The sequence below is a fragment of the Leuciscus leuciscus genome (assembly GCF_965113295.1).
Source record: "Leuciscus leuciscus genome assembly, chromosome: 24".
NCBI classification, from domain to species: Eukaryota; Metazoa; Chordata; class Actinopteri; order Cypriniformes; family Leuciscidae; genus Leuciscus; species Leuciscus leuciscus.
The window spans coordinates 28895337-28915060 of NC_138723.1; the positions used below are offsets into that span (position 1 = coordinate 28895337).

The 19724-nt window shown below is 36.0% G+C and overlaps 2 protein-coding genes and 1 long non-coding RNA gene across 3 annotated transcripts in view; 2 read left to right on the forward strand and 1 right to left on the reverse strand.

Annotated features, from left to right (window-relative positions):
- Positions 1-18398, forward strand: part of LOC309489359 — a 44321-nt gene extending 25923 nt beyond the window's left edge. The window contains exon 2 of the long non-coding RNA XR_014202392.1: positions 18287-18398. This is a non-coding gene — a long non-coding RNA (uncharacterized lncRNA). The remainder of the gene's footprint in view (positions 1-18286) is intronic.
- ykt6 (YKT6 v-SNARE homolog) lies at positions 649-7107 on the forward strand. The gene is made up of 8 exons (XM_082158095.1): positions 649-916; positions 2648-2769; positions 2860-2942; positions 4289-4389; positions 5252-5356; positions 6027-6092; positions 6214-6315; positions 6402-7107. The coding sequence occupies exons 2-8, from the start codon at positions 2666-2668 to the stop codon at positions 6435-6437; spliced, it is 597 nt and encodes a 198-aa protein (XP_082014221.1). The 5' UTR covers positions 649-916; positions 2648-2665; the 3' UTR covers positions 6438-7107.
- On the reverse strand, positions 8943-19704 carry ddx56 (DEAD (Asp-Glu-Ala-Asp) box helicase 56). The gene is made up of 14 exons (XM_082158052.1): positions 19550-19704; positions 17562-17723; positions 17303-17457; positions 16093-16263; positions 13980-14070; positions 13655-13896; positions 12932-13075; positions 12684-12797; positions 12016-12110; positions 11650-11720; positions 11477-11566; positions 11299-11404; positions 11122-11213; positions 8943-9475 (listed from the first exon to the last, which is right to left on the reverse strand). Exons 1-14 carry the CDS (start codon positions 19604-19606, stop codon positions 9392-9394), a joined length of 1674 nt encoding a protein of 557 aa, XP_082014178.1. The 5' UTR covers positions 19607-19704; the 3' UTR covers positions 8943-9391.
- Between the last annotated feature and the right edge of the window lie 20 nt (positions 19705-19724).

A 19724-nucleotide genomic window follows, 5' to 3' on the forward strand; every position in this document is an offset into this window, starting at 1 on the left:
GTGATTTTAATGTTATGTATAATGTAAGTAAAAATTAAATTTTATGTACATTATGTAGCCTACATTAATTTGTAGTTTCAAATGATCTATCACCATCATGCACTTAATGAAGACATTTACATTGAGGTTAATTCAGTAGTTTAAATAATAAGTGCATTGTAAATCCCTCATGATAAAATCATGTGTTAAATATAAAATTTGTATATAGTATTATATAATGCTAAAATGGTTGATGGGCTGGTTTGTAGACAGCCAGACTGGGAAACAGGCTAGAATATGCTAAAAGCAAAGCGTCTTTATGATGATTTATTATTTTAGCAACAGTGACTATAAAATAAAAAGTTCTGCAGGGTTATTATGGTTTAATTTGCCTATGGCAGCTTGCATGAGTGTGGATTAGGGACATTTGTGACACTATTTATCATATCTATGCTTTATATGTCAGCTTTCAGTTTCACAAATAATTTAAACTTTTATTTTTCTCTTTCATTAGAGACTTTTATTTTACGTACGTCAGCTTTCAATCGGTGTTTATGAGGGACTTTTGTTTTTCTATGTCCGCTTTCATGAATGGACATGAGACTTTTATTTTGTGCACGTCAGTTAATATGGGTGTGTATGAGGGTCTTTTATTTTGAAATGCCGCTTTCTGCCAGCTAGCAAGTTTCTGTGGGGAGAAAAAAAAATCCTCGGATAGTTGTGATCTGATTAAATACCTTCTGTAAACCTGGACTATCCTGGATGCCAGGGATATTATAATCCATAATACAAATAGTAATTATTTTAATTTACATAATAGCACGCCAGAGACACCGTTGTCAGTTTAGACAAATAACGTTAAATAAAAGTTATTCTGATCTGTGTAGATTAGCTGTTAGCGGATTAGCTTCAGTCTTGGCTGTTTTATACAAAGCAGGTAAGAATGACAACTGTTTATGTATATTTATAATGTCACATCTCACATTATCGAAACGGTTTCAGAAAGATTCATTTTAAGAAAGATTATTCTGGACTCTGGAGACATCGGGGACTTTTAGAGCTAGCACGAATGCTAAGCAGCTGTTAGTCATCAGCCTGTTGAACTGTATTGAATCATAATGACACATCTGAATAGAGGCTAAAGTATCCTCTTTATAAACCTTCTGATAATCTGATCCGAGGTTTCCATGTATTGGGATCCTCTCTAGAGGTCCTGCATACGCTGATATGTTATGGGTGTGGTGTAGTGGTTATAAAGGTCTGAGTTGGCAACTAAAAGGTTGTAGGTTCAAACCCCATGAACCATTGAGTTCTTGATCATAACCAGGGGAATCTAATGGTGTCACTTTGGATCTAAGCTAAATGACTGCTAGCTATATTGTCCTGTGCCTACTGACTTATGTATAATCAGTGTAAGTCACTTGGGATAAAATCATGTGCTATACAAGGTTATTATAGTTGTGCATTTTTAAATTAGTTTTTATTTTAATATCATTTTCAAATTTCCTATAAATTTCAGTTTGGTTTTAGTTAGTTTCATTAATGGTTTTAGTTTCGTTTTTATTTTCAACGCATTTTTATACAATTAGTTTTAGTTTATATATTCAGTTTTAGTAATTAGCAGAGTTAACAGAACACTTCCAGTTAAAGACATGTCATTTCAGCAAAATGTTTGCAGTTTACAGTTAACTCTTGTGAAAACCTCTTAATAATACAAAAATTAAATAATTGTTTGAGGATGGACAAAGAACCAAACAAATGCAACTAAAAAGTAAAAATCATTAATTCATACTCATTCATATTAAAAATGAAATCTTGTTAAACGTGGTGTATAAGAAAAAGATAGGCGTATGATTATTCTTTAAGGTTATTTCTATGATTAATCCTTTCAAACATTATTCTTGCATTGATCCATTTATGCTTTTTGTCTATTGCATGGTTTAAAATCATATACTCATATTCAAATTTTCCAATCAGACCAGACATTTAGTATACTTCTACTCTGACAAATGTACGTCTGTTTCTGTACTAGACATGCTATTTGTTTTTTCCGTTTTCTGCTCAGTGTGGTATCGTCTAATATGAGTGGCAGGCCTATATTGTTTAGCCTAGTTTCACATGAGATGGTGATCTTACCTGGAGTTAAGGTGCCGCTGTCTAGACATGATGGAAATACTTATTTGGCCATTTCTGCTTCTCAGGGCTGGTTCACACAGTTGAAGAAGTTGAACTTATTTTAACTTGAGTGCCGTGTCGAGCGCAACGCTCATAAGTGTGAAAAAAGTGATTTCCCTGTAGGCTACAGGATGAGAGAGCTCATTAATTACGAAACCGATTATTTATTTTTGCTAATTATTATTTTGTTTCAGTTATTTTTTCAGTAACTGTTGTCAGTTTCATTTAGTTTTAGTTTTTCATTTATGTTTAAATTTCTATTTTATTTCAGTTTACGAAAATGTTTTTTGACCCAATAGTTTTAGTCTTTAGTCGTTCATGAAAAAATAACCTTGATAATCAATAAATAAAAATAGTTCTGAATGAATCAACCTCAGTGTTAATTATTTATTTTATTATGTTTTATTTAATTTATAATTATAGGAAACTTGGTTATCCAAAACAATAAATAATTCAATAAAATGAAAATAAATCATAAAATGATGTGTTGCAGGTCCTGCCCAGAAACACCATGAAACTCTACAGTCTGAGCATCTTGTATAAAGGCTCGACGAAGTCCAACCTGTTGAAGGCGGCGTACGATCTGTCATCATTCAGCTTCTTCCAGAGATCCAGGTACAACTTCTAGGACACATTGCACTGAATACTAAACCGTTTTAGGTGTTAGACTGCAAACTGCATCTATAATGTGTTTTTGTTTTCCAGTGTTCAGGAGTTTATGACGTTCACCAGCGCTCTGATTGTTGAGCGTTCAGCATTAGGAAGTCGTGCGTCTGTCAAAGAGCAAGGTCAGAGATTACTCCTTCATGGAGATGAAGTCTGAGATGTTTCTTCCTGGTCTGATTGTAGATGTTGAGTTTAATTGTAGCTTGTGCAGGATGAAGGACTAGTTATTAGGTTTACTGTGTTATTAAAGCCCCAAACTGATCAGCTGAGCTTCCGAGAGCCTCAAATTCAGTTCACTAGAGTTATACAGAATGCATTCCTACACTTTAGCATAGTTTTATAAAAGAGTACAAATCACAGAAATAATATACTGAAGTGAGAACTGAATGTAATGTTTTTGGACACTTAATTGCATGTTAATTGATTTTTTTTAATTTATATTAAAGCTGCTCTAAGCGATGTTGGGTGACGTCACTTCTTGTTGACGTTCGAAGTATTGTCAAACAAAACGGAGGCTAGCTCGACCCTCCCTCCTCCTCATCCCGTCCCCTCCCCCTCCCTTCCGTGCTTCCTGAAACAGTCATGAACCATTTAGAAACACCAAACTGGATTTACCCTGTCCAGCAGAAACAGAGCCAGCTGAATGTGGGATTGGAAGCCCTTCTGCCGGCGGAGTTCTCACCACCTTTTGAACGCTTTTCCTTCTCCTTTTCCCTCTTCTTTGTTATTTGGGCATCGGAACGTCGTCTCTTTGGTCGTGTGTCGGCCATATCAAAATTCTCAAGAATATACATTTTTAGCGTTAGTCGTTGTCGTTGTCTAGGACATCTCTCCTCTAGCTAACTTCCCTCTTCATGCTTCTCTCCTCCACTCCCCCCCTTCATGTGCACGCGCACCTACCCCCCAACCCCCACCCCCAAATCATTCCTGTCGGTTATTGGCTGGAACACTGTTTGTTATGTTTCGTGGTCCAGGCTGGGCCAGTTTGTTTTTTTTGACGTTTGTGGAGCCTGGAAAATGTTTTGGCCTAAAAAACGCGTGACATCGCTTAGAGCACCTTTAAATGGAGTTAGCTGAACTAAAATACATCTTTATATTTCATTTCATAATTACATTGTTTTTGAAATATGGTTAACTTGGATGCAGATTGTGAAAAGCATTTATATATAACTAAAATATACTTTAATGTAATTTCTATTAAAACTTGTTTGTATTTTAATATATTTATAATGTCATTTGTAAGGATGAAGTTGGAATTTAATACATATAATACAATATATTAAAATATATTAACTTTAAATCGAATATCGAATAAAACACAAAAATAAGCAGGTACTTTACATATGTTTAGTATGTTAGTCAACGGAGCTTTGTAAAATATACTTTAGATTTGAAGTACACATTCAGTACAGTTAATCTTTTTCCCAGTGGTTTGTATTGATTGTGTGTGTGTGTTTTTCCCTGGTAGAGTACTTGTGTCACGTGTACGTGCGGAATGACAATCTCGGTGGTGTTGTGATCGCAGACAGTGAATATCCCTCCAGAGTCTGTTTCACTTTACTTGACAAGGTGTGTGTTGTTGACTTTAAGCTTTTCATAACCAATACCAATAACATTAGCAAGATAAATACTGCCAGTTTATCTATCTATCTATCTATATATCTGTCTGTCTGTCTATCTATCTATCTATCTAGCCCTAGGGCTTTATTGTGTTATCCTGACTTTGTTTTGTTTCTTTTAATGTATGATGCTAAGATGTATCGTATTTTTAACAAAATGGTCAAATAAATAAATCAATACAATACAATACTATCTATCTATCTATCTATCTATCTATCTATCTATCTATCTATCTATCTATCTATCTATCTATCTATCTATCTATCTATCTATCTGTCTGTCTGTCTGTCTATATACTGTATATGTCTGTCTATCTGTCTATCTATCTATCTATCTGTCTGTCTGTCTATCTATATACTGTATATGTCTATCTATCTATCTATCTATCTATCTATCTATCTATCTATCTATCTATCTATCTATCTATCTATCTGTCTGTCTGTCTGTCTATCTATATACTGTATATGTCTGTCTATCTGTCTATCTATCTATCTGTCTGTCTCTCTGTCTATATGTCTTTTTTGTTGTTCTATTTATCTGTCCGTCTGTCTGTCTTTCCATCCATCCATCCATCCATCCATCCTTCTTTCTATCTGTCTCTCTTGTCTACAGTCTTTATTATCTAATTATTATCATTATAAAGACAGTACAAGAAAAAACATTATGATGTGTACATTTAAAAATGTAAGTGTCAACTTTAATATTAAATATAGTTTAAAAGAATATTTAAAAAAATGATTCTGAGATGTTTACTGATTAGGTTACTGCTTCCCCATTCTCTCTCTTGCCGGGTGTGTGTGGTTGTGTGTAGGTGCTGGATGAGTTCTCCAAGCAGGTGAACAGTATAGACTGGCCGTCTGGATCCCCAGCGAGCGTTCAGTACACAGCACTGGACAGTCATCTGGCCAGATACCAGGTGGAGCAATCATCAAAATAATGATCAAACTGCATCAGCCAAGATAAGCCATGTAGTGGTCAAGATTTAAAGGAACACGCCGACTTTTTGGGACTTTAGCTTATTCACAGCCATTTTCTAACCGTATACATACTGGGAACAATATTCTCAGAAGGCGAAGCACTGCTACTTCTGCGGAGTGATTTACTCCAACTCTGAGCGAACTCTCTGCTCCTCACCACGGGGCTTCTCAGGCGCTGCGAGCAAATCACTCCGCCCAAGTAGCAGTGCTTCGCCTTCTGAGAATATAGTTCCCAGTATGTATACGGTTAGAAGATGGCTGTGTCTCATGTGACCTTGTTATTTGTTCACACTGTGTCTATACAAATCACAACATGTAAACAGTTAAATGTTGGCGTTATTTTGTCACTTATTGGGAGCAGTATGCTAGCTGGAGCCATTTACCTCCAGTCTTTGTGCTAAGCTAGGCTAGCGGTGGGTGCGTCAGACAGAGTTACGGCACGCACGGAGATGAGAAGGGTATGTATGGACTTATCTAACTCTGGAGGATACGGTGAATAAGCTAAAGTCCCAAAAAGTCGGCGTGTTCCTTTAAGGGCACTTGATTAGCACATGAAAAACACATTTTATTACATCTTACAGTTTTATGAGTTTATTTCCTGTTCTGCAGAATCCACGTGAGGCGGACGCTATGACCAAAGTGCAAGCTGAACTGGACGAAACCAAAATTATTTTGGTGAGCAAATGTGTGAACAGTGTGTTTAACAAGTTTCAAGGCTTTTTTTTCTAGCCTTTATTGATACTCGGTATGCAGAATGAATGATTTTTTATTTATTTAATTGAATGTGTCTCTCCAGCACAGCACGATGGAGTCACTGCTGGAGAGAGGAGAAAAACTGGATGATTTAGTTCAGAAATCTGAGCATTTGGGAAACCAATCAAAAGCCTTTTATAAAACGGTCAGTACTTCACATGCCCATGAACACAGCAACCGGTCCTGAGGACATTGCGTGTTTAATCTAATGTGATGTTGATTATGTTCTAGGCACGCAAGCAGAACTCGTGCTGTGAGGTCATGTGATCACGATCTGATTGGACTGGACTCTTCGGCCACCTCTCCTCTCTGATTTTCTATTTCTTTTCCCTCTCTTTCTCTCTGTCCTGGTGTGGGCTGGTGCTTTCATCATGCAGCAGTCATAGCGAATACATGAGAGAAACGATCCAACGGTACACAATGACAGGCTCAGAGGGGGCTGATTTCCCATGATGCACCACACTTACTCTGCCATCGGTTTTCATGTTGTGTGAGAACTCGGTTTTCTTCAGCGTTCCTTGGCGGTTCCTCAGGGTCTGGCACAAGCTCAAAACGGATCCAGATAAAAGCATAGAGGGGCTCCAGTCAAACGTCCCCGCTGTGCCTTACTCTTAGACACAAGTGTGTTGACATCAGACTGTTTATTTAGCCTTATCTATGGACAACATGTGAGTGAAAATGCTGCAAACTCTATATTTAGACTCGTTATTCGGCTTTGGCAGTTTTGAAGCGCCTTGTAGAGTGAACATGTGACGTGAATCCTTTTTTTTAAATGTGACAACAGTGAACAATGTGTTAAATATTGATGTGTTCATGACGTTTGGATTCTCAATCCACAATATTGTGAGTGACTGACCAAATTAAATGTTTGTGTACAATTCTAATACTTTTTTTTTTCTTTTCTCTCTTGAAAATGTAAATAAATAACTGAATCATATTGGCTTCGGTTCCCTGCATCTTGAGTTTTTATCGCGATTCGGTTTGTAATACTCTTGTCACTGCACATATGAAACATTCCTGCAATATTTTCACTTGATTATAAATAAACCAGCTGGTGTATTGTGATATTTTGAGAGTAATAATAAAGCCTTAAAGTGTGGTTTACTGTGAAATCAGCCCCCTTGATCCTCGTGCGACGGTAAACGCGGTTGTGAGTGTAAATCTGTGCTGTGTTAGTGATTGTGTTTGGTCACATGACTCTCGCTGGACCCTCTCGAATGCTGTATCCAATCTAATGATGCTTTGCTGCTGACAGCCTTTAAAGTTAGTGTGCTTTTTCTCTTGTTGTAAAGCTTAAACACACATGCACAAAAGTCTTGAGTCAAACCAGCATTATCTGGGTGAACCTGTGAAGAACGTGTCCAGTGGACGGTTGCATAGTCTTCTACATCTAGACTGCTCCTAACTTCTTTTAACTCGGTTACATCAAATATTAAGATTGGTGTAATTGGAAAAGTAAGATTGATTGGTACCCATTGGTTAACCGCTAGTTCTTAAGACACAAGCTGCATTCTAATTTGCATATTCATGCACTATTCTATGCCGTTAGTGCATAGAAATAGAAAAAGTGCACTTTAAATACTCAATGATGCACTTAATTAACTGCAAAAACTAAGTGTTGGACACCATGCATAACAGAGGCTTTCAGACCCTGATGTTAAATAACCGTATATAATTAAAACACTGCATGGTTGAGTACATAGTGCATAAATACATAGTGTTACATAGTTCATTGTCATTTGAGACACAACTAACATGGTGGCTAAGTTTATGCAACTGGTCCTAGGTCTTATTTCACCGCAAAATCAGAAGACAAGACAAAATATTTATTTTTATTTTTATTTTGGGCCAGTAATTGTTTTTCATTTTGACAATTAAGCACAAATTTCCCTTAATTTTTATTATAATAATGTAAAAAAATGTTTTATTGTAAAGTACTTGTAAACCATGATAGTTATTGTACTGTCTTTATGCTAATTTAATTTACAAGTTAAAAAAAAATCTTAGTACAGTAAAAAAAAAAAAAAAAACGTTTTACACAGGAAATTAAATTGGAAAATAATGAGAATTTGGGGATGAAATGTGCTTAATTGTTTTGAAAATGATGTCTTTAAATATGCTTAATTTTGTTTAGGCCAAAATAAGATTTTCTAGTATTTTTTGTGGTGAAATATAACCAAACTCACTCATGTTTTTCATGGGATTCACTCATGTTTTCCAGTAGATATATATATGCTGTACCAGCTGGCATTAGAGGAAAGTTTTCTACACATCCTTAATCTCATCACTATGACATGTTCAAACACTAATGTTGTGGTTTTATACGTCAGTAGAGGTGGATTGACATTTCTTGGAGTGTCGTGTCGATGTAAACATTTGTTCTTGCGTTTGCTTTTGAATGGTTGAGGTGTTTCAGCACAGGAAACATGACAGTGTTATATTGACATCTAAATGAGTGTGTGCTTATGTGTCCGCCCTCACGTGTACCACTAACTAACTAAGACCTTTTGAGGTGCCTTCTTCTGGTAATTGCCAAATCATTGCTGGCTCATTTTAGAAGAACCTGAGCATTTAGTGCTGTGTAAAAGTAATTGTTCCCCTTCACATACTCATTCATTGTAGTAAAATTTAACATGTTGACTAATAAATATTTGGCATTAATAAAACATGCCTTTCATCAGTTTTTAACCAGTAACCTGCACCATTATTAGTCTGTCGTGTTCTTGTGATCAAATGAGTATTTGATGTGGACATTAAATTACAACTGCAGAATCGGTTTGTCCATTTTATATGGATATAAAAGCATTTCGTCAAAGGTTTATATTAGCCGATAAACATAAAACGAATTATTTTTCCTCCCAAAATCAAAGAATATTAAGCTTATTTTGAGGACCTCATGATATTATTTTCATGACATTTTCTAATAAGAATTAAATGTTAATTTAATTACTTTTGACAATAGTTGGATTTTTTTTGTTAATTACTTGTGCAATTTGAAGGTGATCTAAATGAAGCCCCGAACCTTTCCAATCAAAATCAGAACATGAGACACTTTATGAAGTAGAGTGTTAGTATTAATGAAACAATATTACATGATCAAAACTCATAAGGAATATTTCAAACATGCAGGAAGACAAGGATGAACACAGTTCACTGCATGTTTACAAAGTGTCCGGACGATTCCTCAACATCCCAATCCGATCCCAGTGTCTCTGAAGCTGTTAGGTTTTCCCAGCCTTCTTTTCACCGCGCTTCTTCCTTGTGTAGCGAAAACTCTTCAGTGGGTTTTTGCCTCTGAAACTCGTCTGCAAACGCAACAAAAGTGGTAAATGATTGATTCAGAGCTCCACTGGAGGAGCTGTTTTTATGCACAATTCAAGTCTTATTAAGTATCTAACTCTTAATTAACCAATATGCCATTGTTATATCTAGGGCTGCCTCATAATAGTCGACTAAACGTTAGTCAATGAGAAAGGGCTTAGTCGACCAAATTTTTATTACTCAGTTGTTCGCAGAAAAAAATAAAAAAAACTCCACAGGAAGTGGCGAAGTCATGCAGACCTTAAACATATCATAAACATATCATAAAGATTTGAAACGCAAGCAGTAGACTTAAGCAATTATTATAAACCGGATTATTATGGTTTTGTATTTTGCTGTAATGCAGAACAATGTCAGCAATGTTACACATAATATTCTTTCTCAGCCCTGAAACTCAAACCATTTTCCCAATGTAGGCGAGACACTACAGGTGAATAGGGTACAATTTTTAACTAGCAGATATCACTATGAAACTTTCCCAGTTGATTACCTACATTAAGATGAGAAAAAAAATGTATTACAAGTTTTCTGTAATTTAATGTTTAAAGGTATAGCGGATGATGTTTTACTTCCTGGTGGGTAGTCTAAACTATTGGTCCTCCTAATTGTCAATCATTCTGGTGAATCAATCAAACTTTTCAAAAAGTGGAGAGGGCGGGTCTTATCTAAAATTTGGAAAGATCCTCCACTATACCTTTAAATTAGGCAATATCTAATTAAATATGTGCTAATTTGCATATATATATATAAAAAACGAAATCTGAGTATTGGATAAAGCCAGGTTAAAAAATGCTTTTTCATTGTGTTCACATATTAGATGGAAAAAAATTACAGAGGGATTTATGGATATCTTGTTATCCTGTAAATCAGAATATATTGTCAATAGCCTTAAAAAAATTATTTTTGCCATGTTTTTTGGAATAAAATGTTATATAAATCAGGCTAGGAATAATATATTTACAAATCCCTCTGTAAATGTCTTCATAATATAACTAGGTACAAGACTGGAAAGTTTGGTGTATATATGAGGTGCTACTGAAGTGGAGATTTCGGACTTGGAGTATGAGAGAAAAGTCATTTTGAGACAACGGGCTTTAAAGATTTATATCAGCCAATGAGATTGCGCATTCAGCCCTTTTACTTTCACGATTGGTTTCTGATAAAAAGGAAATGACCATATTTGGATCCGACAGCATTGTACAGTGAAGAGAGAGAGCTTTCCAGCGGTGTGTGTGATGACAGGGAGCAGACAGAGATCGCGGAGCAGAGGGATGATTTACAACGCCAACTTCTGTTGAATTTAGGAGAAATCTACTGACGCAAACAGACAAAGTGTAGTAAAATAAAGACCTAAATGTGTATTTCGGACTTTTTTTCACCACAAGTCTGAAAGAAGACATGCTATTGAAGACAAATAGCCAAAAATCTCAAAATTGACCAGTAAAAAAAACCCGATGTTTTTGTTTCTCGCCTAAATTAATATCATAAACGTGCGACTAGTCGACTAATGGATTAAATGAAGGAATTCTAGTCTGGTCGGGGGAAGCCCTAAATATATCAACAAGTAGGTAATATGTATGTAGTGTTGCGTTGAGTTTCGCAAGTGTTGAAGTAAATGAACGAGTGTCACCTTAAAGCTGCTCAGCATCATGCCACCTGCTTTAAACTTCCTTTTCCTCCGTTGTTTCAGAGGATTGACGAGACTTTTCAGCGTAGCCGGGACTGAAACGGACATGAAAACTGCGTTTGAGATCCATTTATCTGTGCGTCCGATATATAGATCAATCAAAAAGCCATCGCTCCTTACTCAGGTATTCAGGCACGTTCTTCATGTGAGGTTTGATGACGGCGGGATGAAGGTCTTTGTCGTGTCGTAGCAGCTGCAGGTCTCTGGGATTGTCTTCAAAATACGTCTGTCAGATAAAGGAAGTTAGTGACTACGGTTCATCAACATGAGAGAGTGACTGGTTAAAGAGAGCACAAACCTTGAGTTTCTCTGAATTGAGCAGCTCTTGTTTGATCTCCTTCAGTCTGGCCTCCTTCATCGCCTGCTTTGTGACCGATCTCATGGCATCCTGGGTAAATTATAGCATACAAGAGACTTCAGGTGAACCAAACCACAGTACAGCTTCAGTGCCATAAGAGGACACAAACATACCCGACATCTGTATCTGAATCCCTCGATTTCCTCCATTTTGAACCCGTACGGCTTCAAAACGCATTCTGTGTCTGAAAAACAGAGATTTTATTATTCAAATTTATTTTATTTTATTTTATTTTATTATCCAAATTTAATTGCGAAAAAAAGTGTTATTTTTTTCCCTTCATATCTGCAACAAATAAAAAAAATATACGATAAATATTTTAGATATTTAAAGGGGTGCTATTCTAAACAATACCATCATTTTATTTATAATTTATTTTATTTTATGCGAGTTTATAATATGAGGTTTTTAAGAGGACAAGCAGGCCTGATGTAGTTCTCGGTGACCATGTTAAAAATAAATATTATGGAGACTTTCACCTCCAGTAAGAGCGCTCTCAACCTCCGTGAGCATTGGGAGTTCTGTGTGAGAAATGAAGGACAGCGCAGTGCCGGGATTATCCGCACGAGCCGTTCTAAAGGGAAGCAGGGAAATCAGGATTAACTAGTATTATTGTAAATTAAATCTAAATGTTCATTCAAATGTAGCTGCAATATAAATAAAATTATAAAATGGCAACCAAATGAAATACAATAAGTTTGTCGAAGTATTAAAATTTCTAAAACTGATATAAATATAAATTATTGCTAATTATAAAGACTATAAAAATGACAAAAGCACATAAAATTACTAAAATGAAAATATAAAAATAAATCAGTATCAGTATTAACTAAATCTATCAGAAATAATTTAATTTAATTTAAATTAAGCTAAAATAAAATATACATTTTAGATGAAAGACAAACAAAATTTTAAAATGAAAATAAAAAATAGCAACTAAATGAAATAAAATAAGTTTGTTATTAAAGTGCTAAAATTTCTAAAACTGAAATAAATAGAAATTCATGCTAAATAGAATAAAAAATAGACTATAAAATGACAAAAGCACATAAAATTACTAAATCTATAACTACAAATATTGTTGTTAAACTAATTAAAAATAAGTTCCATTAATTTGAATAAAGTGGGATAATAATCATCGGTGTACCTGCCGACGCGGTGAATGTAGGACTCGACTGAAGTGGGAAAATCAAAGTTGATCACATTAGACACATTGTGAAAGTCGATCCCTCTGGAAACGCCGTATTCCTTGTCTTTGCCTCTGAAAGGACAAAACAAAACTCAGTATAAGTGTTTAAAGCTGAACCCATTTTAACACACCAACCGTTATCAAAAAGAGAAATCATATTTAATATTTTAAATGTTTCATGCATTTCATGAGCAGGGAACTCATACTTTCCACTTTTCCCAGAGTTCTTTTTCTTCTTTCCTTTCTCCTGTGTTTTCTGGGAACTTCCAACGGGATTCTCTAGTCCTTGTTCATCTGTGGCGATGATGTAATTGTAGAAGCCTTGATTAAACTGAGCGATAATGTGACACCTGAAAAACCAACCGAAATAAAACCTGATTTAAAGGGATATTTCACCGCTGGAAAGATGAATGTGTGTTTAAATCGGGTCATTTATGTAGTAGAAATGTGAAATTATTTTAGAAGTTGGTGCCTTCTAGACTGAGAAAAGCTGGAAAATGTATTTTTGGCTCATGTGGATGAAAGACAACAACTCCCAGAATGCACTTGCTTTGCTGCCCTACGAGGACACTCCCAAGCCACGCCTACCGGTTACAGAGGGCAGTATCGGGAGAAATGATACAGCTAGGCTACTAGTCGACTCGAAACTGAAAAGAAGGCGCTTTATCGTGAGATTTTAATACAAAAATCTTACATAGGCAATTCTTGTTTTCTGTTAAGTCATTTTCCCTAAATAAATTATATAAAAAACTTTTTTTCATCTAATTTTATTTCAGCTTTATTTCTATCATTTTTAATAGTTTAAGTTCATGATAATAACCCTGGAAGTGCCTCAACACAAAACTGCTGACTCGACCAATAGCAGCAGGACGATTTAACGGTGCAGAAATAACACACTGCAGCTTTAAGAAAATAGTCTCTTCTCCTACCTGGAGTGAACCGGCAGTTCAGAGTTCAGGACACAAGCAGGGATGCTGAACTGCTCCAAAAACAGTTTGAGCCGGTAACAGCGGTCCACATCTCCGACGAATATGAGGGACTTCCCTCGAACCAGGCCGAGCTTCAGGAGCGTGTAGATGAGCAGGAACTTGTCCTCCTCCTCACACCGGACGCTGTATTGCTGGAGCTGAGAGCTGTCGGGCAGCTGGGAACCCTGGAGCTTCAGCGTCACCTACAGCAGGAGCAGGAGAACCATCAGATCCAGACAACATACACACACACACACGGCTAACGCTTCTCTGCCTCTGCACTCACTGGGTTGTGGAGGACGAGCTCTTTCAGGGCCTGAACGTCGTCATTCAGTGTCGCCGACATGAGGAACGCCTGGTAGATCTTGGGGAAGTGACTGCAGAGGGGAACAGACAAATACTAGATGTTGTAACAAAGTCCAATAGAAGAGAGCAAGTCTTAAAGGGGTGGTTGATTATGATTTCACTTTTCTAACTTTAGTTAGTGTGTAATGTTGCTGTTTGAGCATAAACAACATCTGCATAGTTACAACACTCAAAGTTCAAAGCAAAGAGAGATATTTGCTTTTAAAGAAATGGCTTTTTAAGGACTACAACAAACGGATGGTAGAGACTACAGGACGTCACTAACCCTAAAATTTACATAAACTCCGCCTCCCAGAACGCGATTTATAGATTTTAATGACAGAATATGCTAATAAATGACACATAAGCTACATAAATTGATCAACTAACCATTCAGAAATGTTGTCACTTCTTCTTGAGTCTCTCCATATTTGTCTGACTGCGGTTTGAACATAAAAGGCTAAAAGTTTTTGAAATGTTCAGGACACAAGCTCTTGAAGCTCCGCCCCCTGTGCCGGGAGCAGCAGCTCATTTGCATTTAAAGGGACAGACACAAAAACGGTGCGTTTACTCACCCTCAAAAAGTGACAATTTTAACATGCTATATAAAAATATCTGTGGGGTTTTTTGAGCTAAAACTTCACATACACACTCTGGGGACATCAGAGATTTATTTTACATCTTGTGAAAAGGGCATTATACCACCCCTTTAAGGAGAAGTGTCCAGTCAAGGTGGTCTAGGGTCTAGGGTTTTTAATAGTCCATCAAAGAAAACTTTCGAATTAAAAAGCCTTTATTATCAGATGGCTTCACACAACAAATCTAAAAACTCTCCAAAGCGTTTCGGCCCATGCCTTCCTCAGGGAGAGCAACATAAACTCAACAATGCATTTTTATCGGATTGGATTGCATTTAATTTCTTTGATGGACTAGATGTTGTCCCTTATAAACAGTGACATGTGTTTGCCTATACAAAACTTCCTGTGCACAATTTTGGGTTGTGTCGAAAAGGTGTTGCTGCATGAACTCTTTTCTGGAATATAAGTCGTGTTTTATTTATCATCTGAAACGTGCTGTGACTTATATAATGCAATTAGGCTCAAGCACGCAAATACACAGGGCACGTGAGCACAAGCTAAATCTGAACAGCACATTTCTTACACACCGGTAGTTTCAGTTTCACTTTAAATAAAATCTTTTATGCTTGGCATTTATAATAAATGTTGTTTATAATGAATGCCGCAAAAATGTATGTTTGATTTATACTTATATTTTTCATTCCTGTTCTGAATCCTGTTAAATTTAAAGGATTTGTTGTGGAGTGAGGGAAACTAAAATACATGTATAATACGCTTATAATGCTTGTAAACTATTTGTTTTATTAACCAATATTTTAAATAATTTTTTGAAAGTAATAATAAAACATGATTTTTTTTGTTGTCTCAATGCAATTTTGACCCGGTCCGACTGATAGTCAGATGTGACTTATTTTTCTGGAAAACATAATTTTATATAGCTAACAATACACACTTTTCACACATGCAAGTAATTCATATCACAAGGGCTTTGTTTACTCCTGGTTTAAGATGCGTTTTGGTTGATCGGATCACAAGTAGACGAGGGAAACACATACCCGTTTACACCTGGTGTTTTAATCCGTCTCGTTTGTCCACTTTCAATCATTTCTGTCCTCGGCCAATTCACATATGAACGCGACTGAAGACGATGGAAAAACACAGAGAGCATCAGCTTTAGTTTCTGCTTTTACAGCCGAACACTGTGAGTGTGTGTTAGAAATCAGGAATGGTGAGAGAACATTGTGTTTGGTACATTTTTCATCTTCAAACCAAACTTGGGTCTTTAGCCGACAGTTTAAATCCCGTCTAACTAGAGCTCTTCCCATAATGTTCACGCATTCGGTCAGAAGACGGAGAGTAGACGGTCTTTAGTGGCTGTTTGAACACATTAGTGTCGTCCACTTGTGATCCGATCGAGCAAAACACATCTTAATACCAGGTGTAAACAGGGTCAAGCTGTTTTAATCAGACACGTACCACAACAGGCTTTTAAGGTCTGCTTCAAACCCGAACGAGAAGAGCAGATCCGCCTCGTCGATGACCAGCATCTCTAATGAAGTGTGCAGCTGCAGGTTCTGGGCGTTGATGTGAGCCTGAACACGGGACGGCGTGCTCACCACAATATCTGGCTTCTCCATTAAAATAGGCCTGTGAAAGACAAACAATTGTAAATGTTTCTTGGAATCAATATTAAATTGCACTTAGAATGAGACTTGAGAGCTTAAATGAGACTTAATGAGATTAAAACCCACTCCTGAATGAACCTGATTTAATTTGAGCATGGTTATTATTGTTAAAGGGGTTCTTTAATGCGATCATCTTTCTTTAGTCCTTCCGGCGGGAGTTCTTCTCTATATCAGTGTCAGTGTTTCTGAACTCGCGGGGCCTGGGTTGAGTTAGTAGTGTGTTAAACTGGCGGTTATGGTAAGGGGCGGGACATTTCCTCAACGCTCAAAGCGCTCGACCAATCACAACACACTGCTCCAGCCGACCAATCAGAGCACAGTGTGCTTTTCAGAAGGAGGGGCTTCATAGAGACAGGAACTAAACAGAGCATTACTGAGAGACTGGGAAGAGACGAGCTGCAACAATGGAGAATATGAGGGAAAATAATGTGTTTTTTTAACATTCAAGCATGAAAACTAATTTTCCCAATAAGTTTAGCCCAAGTATATAGCCCAAAAACTAAATCAAGACTTGGGCATAATAGGTCCCCTTTAACTAAGACTAAAACTATTGAAAATATTTTTGTTAATTAAAATGAAACTGACATTAAATAAAATATAAATATTAGATGATATTAAATGAAATAAAAAAATTATAAACCTAAATAGTAATATTAATAAAAATGACAAAAGTACAAAAATTACTCAAATAAAAAAAGTAAATATTTAATAAGTGTTAATAAAAAAAATTAAAAATACTATAACAGTATATAAATAATACTAAAATAGCACTGAACTTGAGTTTAATCTCCCAGGCTTCAGAGGTGGTTTTGTTGAAATAATGGTTCCTTTGATTTATAAACACCAAATTAGTTCAGAAAGTAATTTCTGAACTAATACATACAATTCAAGAAAGATATCATCAAATCTTATATCAGATTGAGTTCCATATATAGATATAATTCCTTTAGCAAATATGCTCAGTCCAGTGATTTGATAAAGTGATTTATTGTAGTACTGACTTCTGTGCCGATAGATCCGCCTTCCCGGAGATGTCTGCCACTCGCACGTCTCTGCCGCAGTACGCAGTGAGCTGTCGGATCATGGTCTGGACCTGCTGGCCCAGTTCTTTAGTCGGGACCAGGACTAGAGCTCTAATGGCCTGCTCACGTACAGTCTGCTCACGGCAAACATACAACACCAGTGACAACAGATGTTACTAATTCCTGCCATTGAGGCTTAGCATAAACTTAGTATAAATGAATAAAAGCCACACATCACCTGTTTGGACGTGAGGATTCTTTGGATCAGTGGGACCGCATAGGCTGCGGTTTTTCCTGATCCGGTTCGAGCTCGGGCCAGCAGATCCTTCCCCTCCAGCGCCAGCGGGATGGCTTTCTCCTGGATGAGGGTGGGCTGAGACCAGCCTAAATCAGCCAGAGCCTGAGAAACACAACAGCAGCACTAAATAATGTATCCTTAACGTCCCTTAAAGATGAAGATGATCTGATCACAAGTGGACGGCACTAAAATACAAGAGTAAATGGTATGTGATTTGAGACATCAACATGCAGTGACACAAATCATGTGAGCACATCTCAAAATCAGAAATATATATATATATATATATATATACTACATACATATACACATAAACAGTACAGGCCAAACGTTTGGACACATTTACTATTTTTAATGTTTTTGAAAGAAGTTTCTTCTGCTCATCAAGCCTGCATTTATTTGATCAAAAATACAGAAAAAAATGTAATATTGTGATATATTATTACAATGTAAAATAATTGGTTTTCAATTTATTATACTTTAAATTATCATTTATTTCTGTGATGCAAAGCTGAATTTTCAGGATCATTACTCCAGTCTATCACATGATCCTTTAGAAATCATTCTAATATGATGATTCATTATCAAAGTTGGAAACAGTTCTGCAGCTTAATATTTTTTCATAACCTGTGATACTTTTTTAGGATACTTTGATGAATAAAAAGAAAAAAAAAGAAGCAAATGTTTTAAAAATAGAAATCTTTTGTAACAACAATATCCACTACTGGTCAGTAATTTGGGGTCAGTCTTTTTTTTTCTTTCTTTTTTTGAAATAAATCAATACTTTTATTCAGCAAGGATGTGTTAAATTGATAAAAAGTGATAGTAAAGAAGATTTATATTATTAGAAAATATTTTTTTATTTTGAATAAATGCAGTTATTTTTAACCTTTTATTCATCAAATATATTAGGCAGCAGAACTGTGTCCAACACTCATAATAAATCAGAATATTAGAATGATTTCTAAAGGATCATGTGATAGACTGGAGTAATGATCCTGAAAATTCAGCTTTGCATCACAGAAATAAATGATAATTTAAAGTATAATAAATTGAAAACCAATTATTTTAAATTGTAATAATATATCACAATATTACTGTTTTTTTTCTGTATTTTTGATCAAATAAATGCAGGCTTGATGAGCAGAATTAAAAATAGTAATGTTTCCAAACTTTTGGCCTGTACTGTATATGTATATATACATATTTGTGCTGTCTAAAGTTTTTTTTACATAACATATGTAAAAATATATATATATGTGTGTGTGTGTGTGTGTGTGTGTGTGTGTGTGTGTGTGTGTGTGTCTGTGAGTGTGTCTGTGAGTTTATATACACTCGCTCTCTCTCTCTCTCTCTCTCTATATATATATATATATACACACACACACACACACACACACACACACACACACACACACACACACACTCACTCACTCACATATATAAATACAGTATATACACTCACAAACATACATATGTGATACACTATATTTATATATATATTATGTAAACAAAGTATTTTAAGTTAGATCTACTTGACAGCACTAATATATGTGTATGTGTATGTGTGTGTGTGTGTGTGTGTGTGTGTGTGTGTGTGTGTGTATGTGTGTACATATTCCCACAGTTTTACTGTACTAATTATAGTATTTTGGAAGGAACTATGGTATTCATATAACTAAATACATATATAGAAGAAAGGCATTTATGGTGAATCTGTTAAACCAGAAAGAAATGTTTGCATAGATCCAATAAGATATCTATTTTATTCTATTTCATAAATGACAGTGCTAATGTTAGCAAGTAAATATAATGTCGTAACAGGCACTAAATAGATACAAACGGCACAAAACAAACTGATGATATCCTGCTGTCAGGCATTTCGAGGCGGACAGACTTTATATTATTAGCACGACTATATATTTTACCTTTAATAGCCGATCATCTAAGCCCATCTCATGAAAAAGTAGTCTATCCTCCTCCATCTTCACACGTGTGTTTGCGCACAGACAGACGAGCGAGACATTGAACCCGCTGCGCCACAGCGCCACTTATGGTACTGGAGTGGAACTGCAGGTCAAACCACACGACGTGCCTTTAATA